This window comes from Rhea americana, unplaced genomic scaffold (assembly GCF_003343005.1).
Source record: "Rhea americana isolate MKP2758 unplaced genomic scaffold, rheAme1 scaffold_61, whole genome shotgun sequence".
Taxonomy (NCBI): domain Eukaryota; kingdom Metazoa; phylum Chordata; class Aves; order Rheiformes; family Rheidae; genus Rhea; species Rhea americana.
Window position 1 is genome coordinate 2160074 of NW_028186768.1, and position 18289 is coordinate 2178362.

Genomic DNA, 18289 nt, shown 5'->3' on the forward strand with positions numbered 1-18289 from the left:
ACAATTTTGACTCATTAGCTCTGCATCTCAATCTAACAACAGGACTAATAACACCAACAAGTAGCACCAAGACTCTTCATCTAACATGTGAAGCCAACTTAACCTCTTGTTTCTGGCCTCAGAGGAAGTGATCATTTTTCTCAGTAAATCTTAGATCGGTAGATCAGGCGAAAAGGGGAAAATTCAGTTTGCCAAACTAAGACCAAAAAAAAAAACCTCGAATCCCACTTTGCTCCTGCTAAAATGACCAGGGATTTTGACCATCGGTTTCTGGGGTGGCAGGAACAGTCCACTACCAACTCTTTATTGCCCAAATCAGATATAGCTCCAAGGCAACACATCTCAAGCCTCTCAGACCTGCTCCCCCTTGGGTCTTGGTCACACTCCCACTGACTCCAGTGGCTGAAGTCCTCTGGTCACCTGGCCTCATCCCCCAGAGCTCCAGTATGCACAACCCGCCAGATCAACTGGTGGCAAGGATGCATCAGGACCCTTGGTCAGGAATTTCCAAGGAGTCCCAAGAAGTTCCAGGGATGCTTTCCCAGCTCTGAAAGCCCTTTGGGCATCCCAGCCTCAGCAGACTTTACCCTCCTGTCTTCTAGCTTGGACTCTAACGGAAACGATGGGCTGGAGGTTGGGAAGAGGACAGTTTGCACTCCTGCTTCCCGCTAATGGAAATCACCTGCCTGATCATATAGCAGCTTTCCCCTTCCCGGTCCCTCTCACTCCCAGGCTCTCACTAGCTGTTCTGGATTTAGACTGTGCAGTGCTTCTGAGTGCAGTAATTAGAGCACAGTGAAATACTGGTTAAATGCATATGTACAGTTGGATAATGTAAAAATAAGTACAAATACACACTTAAAAAAATAATCTGAAAAAAAAACTCCCCCCCCCCCCAAAAAAAAAACACAACCATATACCAGGGGAAAAACACCTTAGCCTCATTTCCTGGACTTATCACAAAGCACAAGGAAAACAAAACCAGACAATGTTATAAAACCTCACGGTACTTCTAGGGAAAATCTACACTTAAGTATCAAGCATTCAGCTGGCAGAATCAGTGTTTTCCTTTCAAACACACAAAAATAGGCCTTGCTCTTTTTGAATTTGGATTATGTTTTTTTTTTTTTCATTTTTGTATTTTCATCCTTTCTTCCATTCTGTAAAGCCTCACTATTGGTTTTTTCCCCCCACTTGAACCATTTGCAGCAAGAAACTTGTTTAGTTGTTGGGTTTTTTTTCCTTTTTTTTTTTTCTTTTTTTTTTTCTTAAACACAGGTAAAAACCTAGAACAAACCGACAGTTACAACCAAGTGAAACCAAAACCGGAAGGGAGGTAGCTGGAACCCGACTCCAAAGAGTCCTCTGGTGCCATCCTCCTTTCTCAGCCTGGGGGAGACAACAGAAGATGCAAGAAAAGCAAGAGGACACCAGCTCAACCCATCTGCGAGAGGGTAGGGAGGGAGTGGTGTAGCAGCTGATAGGAATTTCCCACCCTGTCATGCACCATTCACTGCTTTCTGCTCCAGCTTCCCTTCTGCTAGCCACTGGAACCACTGGTGCTGAGCAGCATTGCTCCCCTGACYCCAGTAGACTGGCTGATGGCTGCTGTGGGGTGCAGCCCTAGCTTCCTAGGGACTCCAACAGACTATCAAGGCCCTTACAGTGGTAGATGCTGAGATGCTATCTGGCTGGCCTTCCCTAGTGCAGGTGCTGACCAGGAGTTCATGTCTCGTGGTTCCCCTCTCCTCAGTGCCCTGGGAGCACAGCCCAGTGCCTGGTCAACTGTGGAGGACAAGTTTGGGGAGGGGGGGAATCAGCTTTGCCTCAGTGCAATCTTTTCCTGATGGAAAAATGCCATTGGGTTTTACATGACTCAAAGCAGCATTTCCTTCTGCTCCCGGATCTGTCACCCCTATTACAGGAGATGGACAGTGTTGACATGGCAGTCTGAAAAAAAAAATAAAAATAAATAGCAGCATGGAAGGCCTGCCTGTGGGGAACAGACAGCTGCAGTGAGTGGTTGCCCCCGGGACTGCAGAACTGAAGCTGAGGTGTGAGGTTGAGCTAGGGAGAGGCTGCCGTTTCCCCCCATGGTAAGCTGTCTCCTTGAGGTGAGAAAGACTCCAACTTTGTAAGCAAATGCTAGCCCTGTCTGTGCAGAAGATGCTCAGCAGAAGCTGTGCAAGAGAGCTACCAGAAGCCCACAGTAGCAAGTTGCAATAATGCTTATACAGATCTGCCTCTCCTTGGTAATGTCCTGGGTGGGAAAAACAGATGGAAAATCTCCTCTACGCTAAAATGCGTAACTGAGAAGGGGATTTTGCAAACTGAGCTGCCAGCAGGGTGCACACTGAACCTCTGCAAGGCTTCCTGCCAGGATGAAACCTAGGTGGGGTAGAGAATGAAGATCATGCTAAGGTGCCTTGGATATTGAGGACACGATGTATCAGCAGTTTGAAAAGCATTTGAGGTTGAGAGGTTGACTGGATGGCACATGAACAAAATGCCAACACAAAAGGGGAGATCAAAAGAATCAGAAGGGAGTCAACTTCTCCCATTTGCCTATATTTGTTGTTAATTAAGCTCTTTTGGAGGGGCAAGAGGCAAAAGTGACATTTTGCCCACAACCAATTTTTGCTAATGCTCTCTATGCTAGAGGATGTTCAACTGAGCTCTTTGGAAGGATCCACGAACGCATTGCGTCTCCCTTTCCTCTACATCCCTACATAGTGGGGGCAGAGACTTCTGCATTGCTCCTATTGCCCATTCTGGGAATAGCCAGGAGCTTCATAACTAGGAGCTCTTCACCTTCTTATGACAACCACTCTTCCGAGCCTCCTTTTTTTTTTTTTTTTTTTTTTGAGACTCGTCTCTGGTTTATTCCAAGAGAGACAACCCCAATGGTATGTTAGGCTCTTTCTCTTTGGAGAAAAGCCCTGCTTCTTGCATCTACAACTCTATTTTCCATTTCTAAATTTGCTGCTCATTTTTAAATCCATCTCTGTGAGCTAAATAATTCCTCTTATATTTCTGTCTTGCTTCAGTGCCTAAATATTAAATCAAACAGGAGTAGGAAAGTTCTTTCCAACCTATCTTTATCCAGTAGACTGTACAATTCAGGAGACTTCCAAGGAACAGAGAGAATTAACATATGGAAGGACTTTTTTTTCAGATGTGTGCTCTTTTTTAGCAGGAGCCTGAAGCAGCAGGAGACAAGCCYAGGACACACTGTAGAGATCTTTGGGATCTATGTTGAATGGGTTGTAGCAGCAGTTAGAGCACTGAGCGTTTCAGTGACACAACATGATGAACCCCAATGATGAAATGAATCCCCACAGGACTGGCACAACTTGCGCCCCTCTGGACCGCAAGAGGAGGATGGAGCTATACAACACGGAAGCACGAGGGTTACCTCAGCTAATGCTGTTCCTTCTGAAAGGTTATAGGTAGCTAATTTCCTGGTCTAAGAAGTCCAGCACACAGGCCTAGCAGTTTAATACTGTCAAATGTGGCCAAAATTTTAATACTGTCTCCAGAGGTCCTTTCTCCTTAGCAAAGTCTCCTCCATGCCTTCCCCCCTCCTGAGAGGACAGGAATATGAAGCGGTTGTTAGATATAAACTACCATGCAAGGGAACTGGAGGAGGTTTAGAGAACCAGATGGGTAGATGGAGGCCAGAAAGCAGATTCCTTTGGCTGGCTGGTGTCCTGTTTTCTTGCCCCAATGCTGAGGAAGAGACCAGAGGGTTTGAAAGGCAGGTTGTAGGTAAGCTTTAAGGCAGACTGTTTGGTTGCTTGGGGTTGTTTTCACCCTGTCCTGACACAGTAAGGAAACTAGTTGTACGGGACATAGCAGCAGGAGTAGCAGCAGCAGATATGCTCAAATGACAAGTGCGGGGGTTGAGTTACCCTCTCTGTTCCTCAGAAGCAACTATCCATGTTCCTCGATGCCAGTCCTTAGACTCTCCACTCCCTGACTCCAACACAGGACCACCTGCCCATCTCAGCACAAAAATGCCCCAGAAGCCCTACAGTTTCTGGGCAGGCTACAGGGGGGGGGCTTTTTGTCTGCTTTTTGAGGGCAGGGGGAGAAGGAGGAGCTGTACAGAAAGGTCACTGCAGTCTGCCGAGCTCCCTGGCTGGAAGYAGCATTCCTGTGAGGAGCAGATGCATTCCATGTTTCAAGCTAGCTGGGCATCTGGCAAGTCACTTGCCAAGAGGCACAGCCCTGTGGATTACCCACCCCAACCTCAGTGCCTCAAGCATGAGATACCTTGGCATTCAGCATCAGAAAAGGCTCAGCTTGGAGTCCTCCAGGAGCACAGCCTCTTCCATGAATGGTCTAAGTTGTGAGTGCTGAGAGGGGAAAGTGTTTCTGCATCGATCATAATCTCTCACTCTTTCTTTCTTTCCCTACTTACTTCTATAAATATGTGTACATAAATAGCTTGTTTCTTGCCTTAAATCTAAATACAAACTGTTCAAATTAGGTGGGCATAACATGCTGTTTTGATACATAGAAGTCTTCTTGACTTGAATCTTGGTTGTTTGTTTCTTGTCATCACTATTTAAGATATAGTTAATACATAAACCCCTACTTTGAGTTCTCCTTGGACAAAAATTAAAGGCAGACTGGTTGAATTCTAAGGGTCCCTGGTGCAGAAATGCCATCCAGTTGAGCAGCTAAATGTTAAAAACGATACCAAAAGGGATGTGGTGTCTCTCCTAGCCTGCCTTGAGCAGTGTGGTCTTCCTTTCCATGTTGCTTGGCATTACCCAAGACTGAAGCCACGGAGGTCTTTTTGATTGTGCTCTTGGGCGTTGGGGTCCCGGCAAGCACACTCTCCTTGTAGGTCACAGGACATAGGGAAGGGAGTAACCTGGGGAAGGAAATCAAAGATACAAAGACATGAAGGAGGGAACTTACCTTACTATACCACCCTGAAGAATAAATCAGATCTCTGGAGTGATATCTTCAGAGATCAACTGGAGTCTACAGCTGCATTATTTCTTACAGTGCTTTATTTTTATGCTGTATTGGCATACTGAGACTTCAAATAAACTATCTGTCCATTAGAGAGGTTGTGAAAAGTGTAGAGGAGACTGTTCAGCTCATTCAGTTACTGGTCAACAGATCCTCTCTCAGCAGCTCACATCATGAACATAGTTGTCTGAGGAGAGGTGGTCTTCTTGGCAACCCTGGGGCTTTGTGCAGTAGTTACCACTATGCTTGGATCTCATGATGCTCCCAACTTCTGAAAAACTATGCTTTCTGCAGTAGGACCCTATGGCTCAGGTACTACAAAAGTAAATGCTGCTGTGCCTAAGCCCATTTGTGCATTCAGTTTTGAATATCCTTAGTATCAACTCCTTGGGCCACGAACTGAATCCATCACACTACCTAACAGATCAGCTGGACKGCAGTCCGGCAGAAACACTACTTTAAATACCTGTTGTGGTGAAGGTCAAGAGATCCAGCTAACGGGTACTGGGGAACCGTGAAGGAATGCAAGTGAGAGGCTTGGCTATGGGCAGATAAAATCTGACCGTGATCTCTCTACAGAAGCGTGAGAAGGAGCTGAAACACTAGCCTGCAGTGCCTGGCTAGCGTTGATTTTGGCCTATTGCATCATGATATTTACATAAAGAAAAGAGGGTGGGGGTGGAAGAGTGTCTTGCTTGCCCTGAAGTGAATTCCCAACAATTTCTCCCATCTGCACAGACTGAGCAAATGACCTCATTCCCCTCCTTTACACTCCTTCCAAAACAATGCCACAACCTGTTCAAATGTTCCCAGTGAGTGCTGCACGCGCGCACTCAGTCTGCTTCMCTTGGCTTTGCTGCCACATGTTTGCTCTCTCTTTCATAAACACTTTTCTCCAGGCCCTGAAGCCTGGGTCTGTCTATTCCCTATGTATCATCAACAGCACATCTAGGAATGTGGACCAAGCACTGTTTATGAACACATAGTTGCCATTTCCACCTAGACCTTCCACACGTGTGCCTGCATGTCCATCTACAGCATGCCTTTCTACTGACACACACAAGAACGGGATAGAGGGGGCGTGTATCTTTATTTCACAACTGGGGAGCCTAAGGCAGGGACACGCTGACAGTCAGAGACATTAAATAGCCAACACTCATCACCAAATCAGGGTTTGGAGAGCCTCCTCCCACTACTTTTGACTATATTCCCAGAAGATCTGACCCTCCAGGTAAAACACAGTGCCACAGCCTTGGTGACTTACAAGCTAAATAACCAACCAGTGAGTAATCTGGATTTACATTTGTGCAAATGTGGAGGTTGCAAAGGGGATATTCCAAGAAGCTAAAAGCAAATCAATTCAAATAACTGGAAGCTAAAGTAAAGTTTTAGAAATTGCACAAAACAATTGCACAAATCCTTTGACCGACCCTAATCCAGCCAAAGCAGAACTGTCCCATATAATAGTGCTATGAGTATTCTTAGATAGGAAAATGGAGTCTGTTAACAAGAGGGTTTGGGGAGAAGGCTGGGGAGGGATTGTTTAATGATGGAACTGAAATACTAGAGAGAAAAAACATTTTGATAGATAGAAGAAATGGACTTTTTTGTTGAATGTAGAAGGAGCATTTTGGTTTAAATTACTTGATATAGTTCAGGTTTGACCTCTCCCACCAGGACATATGAATAAAAAGGGTAATTTTAAAGCAAAATTATATCTTGAAATAAAATGTGTTCAGTTGAGCTCCTTTACAAAAAGCCAAAACATTTCAATACATCTGTGGTTTTCCTGCACACTCCCCACTTTTATTTCTTATCCTAAACTATTCAGTTCAATCTCAATTTGGCAATAGGTTCGATCAAAATATCCTCCCTGTAGTACAATGAAGCTACTGGCTGGATGTAAGACTACAACAAAGTGCCTAAAATTAGCTGTGACTATCCTACCGCTCTTTGTCTCTGCTACTCGCCATGCACAAGGGGGATAGTGCTATTTCTTGCTAGCATGGAGATGCCATAAATGCAAACATATCATCTGTGAGAATGACAGAGTCAAGAGTGGGAGCCCTGTATGACAGCGCCTCCAAACTACCAGCTCTCATTCCCCTAACCTACTCTGGGAGGCTGTGCTGAAATAGTGACCTTGGAAACCCCAACTGGCCTACTTTTGATGTTGTCTTGGAGTGATCTGCCTTCATCACTCCTTCTCCTCTCACTTCTCCTTATTAATCCCTCATTTTCCCCTTCCCTTTCTTAGAAATCATTCTAAGTGCATGCTCAGCACTGAAGCAACCTGAACAAAATGGGAGCATAAAAGAATAGATTGCCACTACAATGCACGAATTTCTGTGGGGACGGAGCAACTAGAGAAGAAATATCTTCCCGTGTGTTGTCCACAAGAAACCCTCTGGTGTCCTAATAAGAGATTCTGGACAGGAAAAAAAAAAAAAAAAAAAAAAAGAAGCAGCATCCTACTATGGCAATGTCATGGCCCCAACAGGAGAAAGCTCCATGTGTCAGCAGCTGTCACAGCAGTGGGCAGTGGAAGAGCCTGACTGTTAGAGGGTTTCTTCCCGATCGGATTAGCCTTACTCACCTTATAYGCCTTAAAGATTTTTGTAAGCAATTTAATCTTTTCAGTACTGTTGTCCAGCTAAATGAAATGCTTTGTTTTATGGCAGTGAGTTCTAGAGATTAATTTGCTTTTGTGTGACAAGGCAGAGATTTCTATAGGTAATGAGCACATCTACAGTCAAATTAGACATGATAAAATTCTATAAACACTCAGCAGTAATACAGGGTTTCCATTTTAAATAACAGCTATAACAAATATACATTTGAGATCCCCAGGACCTGTTCTCCACCTGTACTTAGGGACTCTAACCCATACACAGCATGTATTCGAATTGTCAAAAGTACCTAACTCAGAGAAACCTAAAAAGGAGCTGACCCTATAATCCTTAGAATAATGTCAATATTTTGTCTTGGGCTTGTACAGTGATAGCCCTATGGAGTACAGAGTCATGAATAAAGAATATTATTAGAATAAAAATTAGAATATTATTAGAAATAATAATAAATWCCAAACGTTTTTCTGAGTGATGGCCAATTTAGGTGTGGCACTGAGAGATACATACTCCAAGATTTACTGCTTCTTTTCTTTTTAAATAGGTCTATAGAAGTCCAAATCATTAACAGAATGAGCACTGCACTGAAAATTCCAGATACACCCATTGTAAAACAAATATTAAAGAATTAGCTCTTTTTTCTTTTACCTGCCAAGATCTGCGTATCCCCTACATGTCCCCTTGTGAAAAACATGGCTAATATCTAGTTGTACAGGTAGAAAAAGAAAAAGCTAAAAATTAAACTTAGGGCAGGGCTCAGCACTTTGGTGAAACAGAAGGATATTGTCTCCACAGACTACCTAAAATAGGCTGAGAAAGGCAGAACCAAAGCACACAGCTTTACCTGCCTACACACACCCACCCCTGCATCCTGGGGATGAACCAGAAACCAAGCCACAGCTTGCGACTACGCAGCACTTGGGAAATGTGGATCACACCTCAGCCGTACCAGACSACAGGCCTGTTTTCAAGACGAATGCCCTAAATAGGCACAGCTTAAAGCGGGTCTATTACTCTCAGGTGTACGCTGTACAGCACTCCCTGCCTTCAGTTTAAAGGGCTACTTGCGCTAGGCAGGGCTTATGGGTTGGGTGGGAGGCTGAGAAGAAAGATCTGGACTTTTCCTGCTCTCTTAATACAACCCAGTGAATTTCTCCCAGAGCTCTGGTCACATCGCTCCACATGCCAGGCCACCACGGCAGTGCAGACTGCATTGGTGGCATAACTACAAATGCCAATGCCTACTACGTCACACACAGGAGGCCTGAGCGGCCTCCAACTTGACCAACTTGCTACTCACGCAGTGCAGTGTATGAACTCACATTCTTATCAGTGACAAAGACGTGAGAGCCCCAAGCATCCTCTCCCATATCATATGGTGAGACCACAGAAAAAATCAAGCTTCCACTTGGAAACAGGGAGGCATTCAATCTTGAAAGCATGCTCCAGGCTATGGGAACCAGGACAGCAATATGACAGACTGATGCCGAACGGGGATCCAGGTCATGAAATGACTCAGAGGCCATGAATCCTCATTACAAGACACCTATCTAAAGCCAGAGCAAGAGACTGGTGATATCCAGAGACAGATCCCTGGGAACTGCTATGAAACACTAGGCTGTAAGAAACTGATGGCAACATTGACACGAGAAATCCCAAACAGGTACAGGGAGGAATGGGAGAACAGTTATACATAAAGGGCTGCATCTCATCTCTTTCATACTTGCAGCAGGTTGACCCGACTGTTGCGCTCATTTGGCAGCACATTTGCTGCTGGTTCACGGTGGCACCAATTCTGCGAGCAGAATTGGGCCCAGGGGGAAGGGCATGGCTTGGAAGAAGGAGGGAAGTTGGAGAGGAGGGGTGCAAAGTGTTGGGAAATAGCCAGTTGTTAGATTTCAGCTGAAGTGTCTGCGAAATCTCCCAGACAAGAATAACTGGAAATATGAAGAACCCGCTGCAGACAGACCCTCTGCGGGCAAACGCACTGTGTCAAGATAAGCATGGCAGTCTGCACTGAGTGTCTCAGGCCCACGCCTCCCAAGACCCTCACAGTTCAAACACCAGGGAGTATTTTGTTCCCTGACAAGGCCTTTGTGGGACAAAACGCATCTTGTAAGGTTCTTTCCAGTGGTTTTTGGCATTTAGGTCACAGGGGTTACTCTCAGATAACGAAACAAGAAAGAGCCCCCTTTTAACTCTTTGGCTGGTATGCAGGGTTCACACCACATCTAGGTCATTGCTTCAGAGGTCCTGGGAAAAGCTACAATGAAGCTCATATACCATCCTGTTTCCATCCAGTCCATATGGTTTTGAAAGCTTATATTTTGCTATTTGCACTGTCTTAAAGTGGGCATTCTCCCATTGAAGTTAGCAGGCCTGGATGTAGTCTCTCATATGCTAGTGCAGTAAGATGTTGCTCAACTGAAGTCAACAGGCCTGACTCTTCTTGCTTTCAGTTGGGTATAAATCAGGAGCAACTCCACCAAAATTGGTGGAACGACGATGGCGTGAAGCCAGCAGCGATCCCAGGGAAATCCCCGCAGAAGCCCGCCTACATCGGGAGCTCAGCACTGCATCCCTGCATCCCCGCCTGCACGCTGAGCTCTGACAACCAAGGGGCTGAGCTGAGCGAGGGAGCCCGTTTGCCAAACCACACGGGGCGCGAAAGCAAGCAGAGCTCAGTTGCTCAGCAATCAGCTGTGCTTCCTATCCGTGTGCTACTGATTGTGCAAACATGAATGTAATTAGCCTAAATAATCGCCAAAGATTTAATAGCAGACAGACCACCCAGAGGCCAAATAGCTGGTGGTGTAGCAGGGAAGGTTTGTTCACTGTTTTTTGTAACACTTGCTAATGAAGTGAGGTCGGATAACTAAGCAAACACCCTCCACTAGCACTTCCCCTGGGAACGCTGTATGTTGTGGGAAGCCCCATGTCCCTTGAAGCCAAGAATGTTCTCTCAGGATAGGCAACATGTGCTACTACCATCACTGCTTTTAATTTATCACCGCCTGGAAAGCCTCCCTGAGCTGTTGTGAAACCAGCTCTGAGCCCCAAAATAAGCTCCCATCCCAGCTAACCATGACTGAAAATGCTCCTCACATGGCAAAGAGCTAGCCACTCACACTGTGACCAAGAAATCATGGTAAGTGAGTTCACCCAAATGCCTGGGTGAAACAGCATGCTTGGAGCACACATTAATGCTGAGCCACTTCCAAACACATGAAGCAACACTTCTTATTCCAGCCTTCCTTCCTCTGTGCTCACCCACCATTCATTGTATCTCTCTAGCTAATTATATGGCTGAAAAACACACCCAGCTGGGGACATGCAAGTTGTTAGGAGCAGCATCATGTCAGGCACATCAGTTCTTCTGGATAAGCATAATTTCCTCTGCCAGAGTGATCAGTTAGGCTGCTAATTGTGTGAACTGCCTCAAAACCGTGTCCTGCCCACAGAGTAAGACCTGAAATTCCCCGGGCCAGGTCTGTGTTGCAGAGAGAGCTGGCAGAAGGCAGAAATTTCTCCAAAATACCAAAAGGTTGTTATTTCTCTTTTCTTATGGATCAAATTGCAGCGGACTCCCTTTCTGGGGAGAGAGGGACAGTCTTTGGAAATCCCTGCTGGAGCCAGCAGCAGTCCGTCAGTTCAAAGCTCCTTTCTTTAGGCCTTGAATTCTAGACCTTAAAGTCTCTGAAGAGGTTTTGATAAGTTGCATATCTTTTAGATAAGCAAAGCTTTGGATGAATCCCACACAGTTCTCTATCTCCTGCAAGGCCTCATTTGTTTTCCGCTGAGGCACTTGCTGTTTTTCCTCTCCAAGGTGTTGGACAGAAATGTCAAGAGGCTGAAGGGGCAGCATTTTAGATGGGAGTTTTTACCAGGATGACTTTTCTTTTTATAATAAGTGCTATAGGGCTGGGACAAAACCTGAGTGATGAAACTGAATGAGACAGGTTTTCCCCAGGGAGGCAATAGGTTTACTCCTTACATGATGAAAAAGAAAAAGAGAGTTAAGGGAGATGAGAGTTTGGCCTTTTGAGTGGTTCAGGTTGAGGAATTTTAAAACAGCACATTCTGTGGACTTAAATTTGCTTAAACAAGCGGCAGGGACCAGGCTGCAGGATCTTCAACTAAGCAAATCTAGTCTGATCCTAGTTTGGAACAAACTACACAAGCGGAGCCTAAAGAGAAATATTTCTGATTTCTTTGAGGTCTTTTTAGGCAGCCTTGTCTAGAAAGGGGAAACTTGCACAAAGGAAGGGAAAGAGAAAAGAACTGAAGGAGAACAGTGATCGGGGAGAAGAGCTCCTGAAACTAATAGGAAAGAAGTAGCAATAAATGTTCTCTTTGGAGCATCACACATCCCAGGAATTCCTCGCAGACAGCCTCCAGCCTAAAGAYAGCTAGTTATTCTCAGGTTATTTATTTTTCTCAATTTAACAATGTCATATATTTAATGTTTTGAAGAACAGTATCTTCTTTTATCTACTGCAAGATACAAAGCATAAAGCAGCTTCCCAGAGCAGCCAGGCAGAAGCGAGCTGGCAACCTRTGCTGGGTCAGGAGGATACAAAGATTAAAAGGAGATGGGATTTTGTTTTGTCCTTCACGGAAGACTTTATCCCCTCTAGATACACAACAGAAGCCTTCTCTCCCTTGGAGGCTTGGACAGCAGCAGCCTTCCCATCTCTCAGAGCTGCTCCTGGGCCATGCACAGGGCAAGCTGCAAGGCAGCACAGCCCCTTCCTCCTCCCCCTGAATGCAAACTGTGCTGCCCTTACGCTGTTCCCCAATGTGGCCAAACATCCTTGTGGCTGCCTCCTCAGCACCAAGGGGCTGGATCCAACAGGGGCTGCAAGACAGGGGGTCTCTGCTTCCTTTGGTGGCCCTTGTCTCTGAGCCAGTCCCAGGTTCTCGCCTGCTGCACTGGGACACTGCTCAATTAATGCACAACAAAGAATTAAGCTGATGAATGCCTCCCTTTCCCACTTGCTGACTGCAATAGCCTCAAATTTATGCACAGAATATATCTAAATTTATTCACTGCCATTCGTAGCATTCAAAGAAGGTCTTTAATGATTTCTTTTAAGCTTCCTGGAACTGTGAATAGTTCAGGGCAAATACTCATTATTTCCTATCTAAGTAGCAGCGCTGATGAGTCTGTGATTGGTCAGATAAGTCACACAGCTCTGCTCCTCTCTCAGTGCAGAAACGCATAAGGTCATTTGTTGCTAATGCTCATCTGCAAAGGCAAAATGTGGTCTGCTGTATGCCACACAGAGAGGCTCCTGTGCATTAGCAGGCCAGTAAAACAGGAGCGTGCAAAATCTCACATTAAGTCGGGGGTGAATACTGGCTGAATCTTTAAAGTKAGTAAAGTGCATATTGGTTGAATCTTTCATTTGCACGGAGCCTGGTTCACAGCACCGTATGCAGCTGGGAGTGCTTTTGGAAGGGTTGTGGGAATGCAGTGAAACTTAGGTCTTGACAGTTTGTGGACATTAAAGATCTGAAGTCAGCTCTTACTTGACTGTTAACTCCTGAATCTTCAAATGATACAATGTTAATCTTCAGTCCTTTCCTAAAATAAGGTGCAGAGTTGCTACGTTCTGTTAAATGCGAACCATGTGTCACCTCAGCAATGGCTGCAATGGTGAAAAGATGATAAATCTAAAGCTTGTAAAACGTCCTGTGACACTATGGCAGAAAAACAGGTGTTGCCTAAATGTTAGACATTTATGGGTAAACTTGCAGGGGCTTTAAAAGACTGACACATCTACCACATAGTGTGTAACCCTGAAAGAGAAGGAGCAACACAGCCTCTTTCATGTGTCTCGCTCTTTCTACAACCATATGAAAATACATCCTCATCTGGTATTGGAATTAACAGAGTTGGACTTGCCCCTCCTTATGTCTCCTCCAGGTTTTTGGCTTTTACACCCAATGTGTATTTTAAAACCATGCCTTTTTAAGTAGGTGGCAAATTGTGCTGGAAGGATTTGGTATGCGGAGTATTTTTATTCAGCTCCCTTTTCTCTCACCTTTCATTGTTTTTCCCKTTGGAATATCTCCTTTAACATTCCACTCATAAAGCTCTTCAAAGGCACGGCTACATTTGAATAGCTGTGCCTCCAATCTGTTCTCCAGTCCAAGGCCTCCCGACAGGAAAATGACTTGCGGGGCCGGGAGCCCGCGTCCCCGTGGCCGAGCGTCTGGATCGCGCCTGCGGCAGGTGCCGGCCCCTCCGAACTGCAGCGGAGATGCTGCCTTCCTCGCCAGGCCGTTTCCCTCYGCAGCTTTTACGTCATGCCCCAGTCCCCGCTACCAGGTTATTGTCCCCCTCCATCACCCTATATATTTAATAAACTGGGAATTAGCCATCTCGCTAATGGAGGCCAAAGGAGAAGATGGTTTTCTTGCTCCTTATGAGCGCACTGTTCAGCGCTGAGCAGCTGCCTCTCTCYGAACCCTTTGTCATTTGCATCAGGCTGTTTCAGCAGAGACCAGTRCCCGACTGGGCTACAGAACATGTTCACCCTCTTGGGTGGCCACTTCATTTCCGGGTGGCAGTGAAGCTGCAGATATTTTGAGTGTGACTAGTCTTGCAGGTAAGCATTCATGACTATGTCTGGTCTGGTAGATCTGGAAGATCTTATTCTCTCAACTCCCTGCCCAGCAATAAATTCTGCTCCCAAGCCTTAATCCTATTTCTCTCCTCATCAATTCAGCACCCACATCCCTTATGTCTGAGTCCCGTCTCCACCCCAGCAACACTGTCCTCCTGACTCTTGTGCTCTTAACTCCTGTCCTGATGGGGCCAATTTTAGTTAGTCCCCTCTCCGCCACCTCACTTCCATTCCTTTGGCACCTCTTGGGATTTTTCATCTCCCTCTCTCTCTAGCCTGGACACAGTGACATAAAGTTTCCATTCTTGCTTTTGAAGGCTCTGCGTTGTAGAAGGAGAAGGACAAAGCCATGCTGAGCTACCAGGCACTTCCAGCTCTACATTCATCCCTTCCAGCCAGCCCCCACTGCCTGTGGGCCTGAAAAGAAGAGTAAACAAACTGAGCCGGCCTCCTGCAGCAGCCCTTAGGCTGCTCTTCCCAAGGAGGTGGCAGAATGGGAAAATCAGCCAGAGATGGGAATCTCTTCTTGGAGACGATACTAAAAATGAGCTGCTGTCTGACCCTGCTCATTTTTGAAGTGGTTATTTCTGGACCTATGTCTCATTACAACAGGGAGAACTTTATGGGCTGTCAATGCCATACTCCACTCTTGGGGAACACAGATGTTCACCTGCTACTGCTTCCCTTCCAGCACACAGTTCACAGGAATCATTGTAAAACAAACACAGTAACATGGAGATTAATTGTTTCCAAAAAGGCAGAGTTAGGAAAGCTACCTCTTCCCTCATATCCCACACAGTGAAGAAATTAACTCCTTCCACCTGCCAAGACATGTTCAAGTCCCTACCCCAGTGTTTCTGGATAAGCCAGAGAAAGCCCACAGCACATACAGGAAAGAGATATTTGGCTGAACCAAGAAAAAGAAACCTTGACCTTGACCTTGACAAGAAACCATATTTGAGGCTAAAATTTTCTCTCTTGTCTTCGAGAACCAAGTTCAAAATCTACTCTGGGTGGAAATACATGAAATACTGCACTGCTTCAAGCTGCAAGCTCCATCACTCCAGTATATCAACATTGTAGGATATCTAACACTAGCCAGAAATGAGTGTTAAAAGAAACACACAAAAAAATGGTGATGTGYAGAGAGATCCTTTCCTTGGTATACCTCCCAGAGTCAAGCAGTCAATGGTTTAAGCATTCCTGAGCCAGAAATTGCATCCAGATCATTGTGTTTAAAAGCCACTGATGGACCTAGCCTCCCTGAATGTGCTTATTCTCTTTTTGATTTCAAATATATTTTTGGTCTCATTACTCTATGGCAATGAATTCTATTATTCAAATACACTTTGTGTGAATAAGCATTTTCTTTCAATTGTTTGCAACTGCTTCCAGGTAGTTTCCATTTTACCCCCTTGCAGCTCTGTAAGATACAGTGTATTTTATTTCCCTTAGCATCTTCCCTGCATTAAATAATGATTTTGTCAATTCCTACCACTACCCAGGTCCACCCTCTCTTTTGCAAGTTTTGCAAGTCCTGATTTCTGTGGTGGCTCTTTGCACAGAAGATATTCCATATCTCCAATCAGCTCTGCTGCCCTTCTCTGCACCCCTACCATATCCTTTGGGAGATTGGACGGTGTGAAAGGCACGCACACATGAGCATACATGGATCTACGTATATAGATTTACAGTGTTTTTGCTTTGCTCTCTCTTCTTTTCCTATTGACTCCTAATCTTCAGTTTCCCTTTCTGAGCATTGAGGACAGGCAAATAACATACTGTTAGAGCTTCTGTGCAGTTCTCTTGAGCAGTACGTGCAGCACTGACACTGTTCCTCTTCTGAGGAACATGCAGCAGGGTTTTGCAGGGAGCCAGCCTTTGTCTAAAGAGTATCTAGGGCACTATTTGCAGTAAGAATGAACGTGTCTCACTCCTGTGTTTAAGGAGTTGCTTTGCAYGTGCATAAGGCAAGTTAAGATGGAAAATGCACAAAACTATCAAAAAGAGAACCTTAAATGAACCAGAAACTCAGTGCCTATTGTGAGCTGATGCCTGTTGCTCTTGATGCTTTTGCACTGAAGATCCTTCTGAGATCTTGGATCCCCTGTTCTAGTAAAAATAAAATCTGCCAAGGCACAAAGCTGCGCTCACTAAGGAATTCATAGGCAAAAGAGGAACAGGCACACATACCTTTTTGGTCTTGACTGTTGAGGCACAGCAGTCTCCACCATCATAGTTGCAGAAGGCTCGGTTGTTGATGGAGTCACAGTAGTTATCTCCCATGAAAGGCTAAAAAATCAAAGAGCAGAAAAAGGCTGAGGACATGGACATGGACAAAATCCATGATACAAAGTCCGAAGGAAATGATGAAGATTTGAAGGAGCAATACGGCTTGTAACATGACAAACAGCCCCAAAAAGTAAGAGATAATTATTCCCTTCTTCTTGCAAAGAAGACAGGAAAAAAAAGGCGGGGATAGAGGAAGGGAAATGATCCTTTGTCTGCTTTTTACATCTCACATAAGATGATGCCTCAGGAATATCGATTTGATTAGGCCCAGCGACAGCATCAAGGCATCTAAAAATTGGCACCTTTTGCCAATTTTCAGCTGACCTTCAGAAACAAAGTGGGACAAGATTAGGTATAGCAGCAAAATAGCTGCCTTTCCTACTGTAGTTCATCTAACTATGCGACAAGTGTCAGCAATGAGAGTAMACAACATATGAAGAAGAGAATGGAGGTGCTCTGAGCGCAGCACAAGGACCACATGCTCTCATTCTCAGACAAGCAGTGACTGTGCATGACCCTGCTGATGACCCACAATCTCCTGTGCTCCATAGCTCAGAGGTGGGATAATGGCAATTACTCAGAGGGACGTTGTGGAGAGCTATTAAGTAAAAATCATAAATCACTTTTTGAAAAACAAAGTGTGATCACTAATCTATTTACTGCATAAAATCTCAATAACAATGCTGATTCTGAAGAAAAAAAGCTTCCACTTTGCCACAGATTGAGATTTTGTTGAACTCTGATTTTTCATTACATGTTGAAAACTTCTTGGTCAGTGAGTCTTTCTTGGAAGTCAAACCTCCACCTGATGCTAAGAAGGGACTATGCCAGGTATGAGACCGAGGCAGCAGAAAAATGGATGCTGAGAAAAGAGCACAGTCATCTCTCCTTAATGCCTCTYACACTCACAGGCTCATGGGACCATTCCCACTTTATCTGCTCTTTGGAAAATACATTTTTTCTGCACAGTCATGCCAGGTTCCTACAAGAAGCCATCTTTGCAGAATGAGCTGGAAGGCTCGTGGAGGTTTCCTGGGAGAATTTTACACTAATTGCAGTACCAGAGATTTCCTGATGATAGATACATCCAGAACCATTAATGAGAACATTGGCACACTTTCCCCAGAAAGAGCCATGGCCACGCTCATCAATATTGAAATGGACCCAGTGGAGTAGTGCAGCTGCAGGCTTTCACTGTTAATGTTTTGCAGATTTAAATATTTCTGTGAGGGTGTAGGAAATCAAGGCAATAAAGATAACATCAGATCAGAGCAGGACTACGAGGAATTGACTGACTAATTAAGATTCACTTTTTTAGTTACATGCAAACACTATAAATCATGACAAGGAAATCAGAATTGTAGGGTGAGGTTCCTATCCTTGTAAAATGGCTTAGCTCCATTACTTACATAGAAATAGATTGATTTATGTAGGCAAAGGCTCTGACTTGCAAAGACCCTTCCAGTGTCGTTAATAATTAAATGATTTATAAACAGATAATAGATAAGTATGTTTATGCCAACTTTGTCATCTTCAAAAGTGTAAATCTTGCTTAACCTTCCAAGACATTTGGATAGGCTTCTCCACGTTTCCCTGGTATTGCCTGGCTGTGCCTGCTTGTCAAGAAGGGTTTTCATTTAATTTTCCATCCCTGTATCGCTGCCATACACCTATGAACACTGGAAGACTACTAACAGGAACTTGTGGAAGAACATGCCTTTCACTTCTACTGACACATCAGGTAAATCAATT

The 18289-nt window shown here is 44.8% G+C and overlaps 1 protein-coding gene across 2 annotated transcripts in view; it reads right to left on the reverse strand.

The window, feature by feature from the left end:
- Positions 1 to 3848: 3848 nt before the first annotated feature.
- Positions 3849 to 18289, reverse strand: part of PAPPA (pappalysin 1) — a 181889-nt gene continuing 167448 nt past the window's right edge. Inside the window, exons 21-23 of one of the 2 annotated variants that reach the window (XM_085320021.1) lie at positions 16439 to 16537; positions 4779 to 4882; positions 3849 to 4358 (exon numbers count right to left, since the gene is read on the reverse strand). In XM_085320021.1, the coding sequence (XP_085176147.1) occupies positions 4301 to 4358; positions 4779 to 4882; positions 16439 to 16537 (261 nt within the window). In that variant the 3' untranslated portion in view covers positions 3849 to 4300. Of the gene's footprint in view, positions 4359 to 4389; positions 4883 to 16438; positions 16538 to 18289 lie in introns of those variants that run through there. The other variant, XM_085320020.1, reaches the window with a different exon arrangement.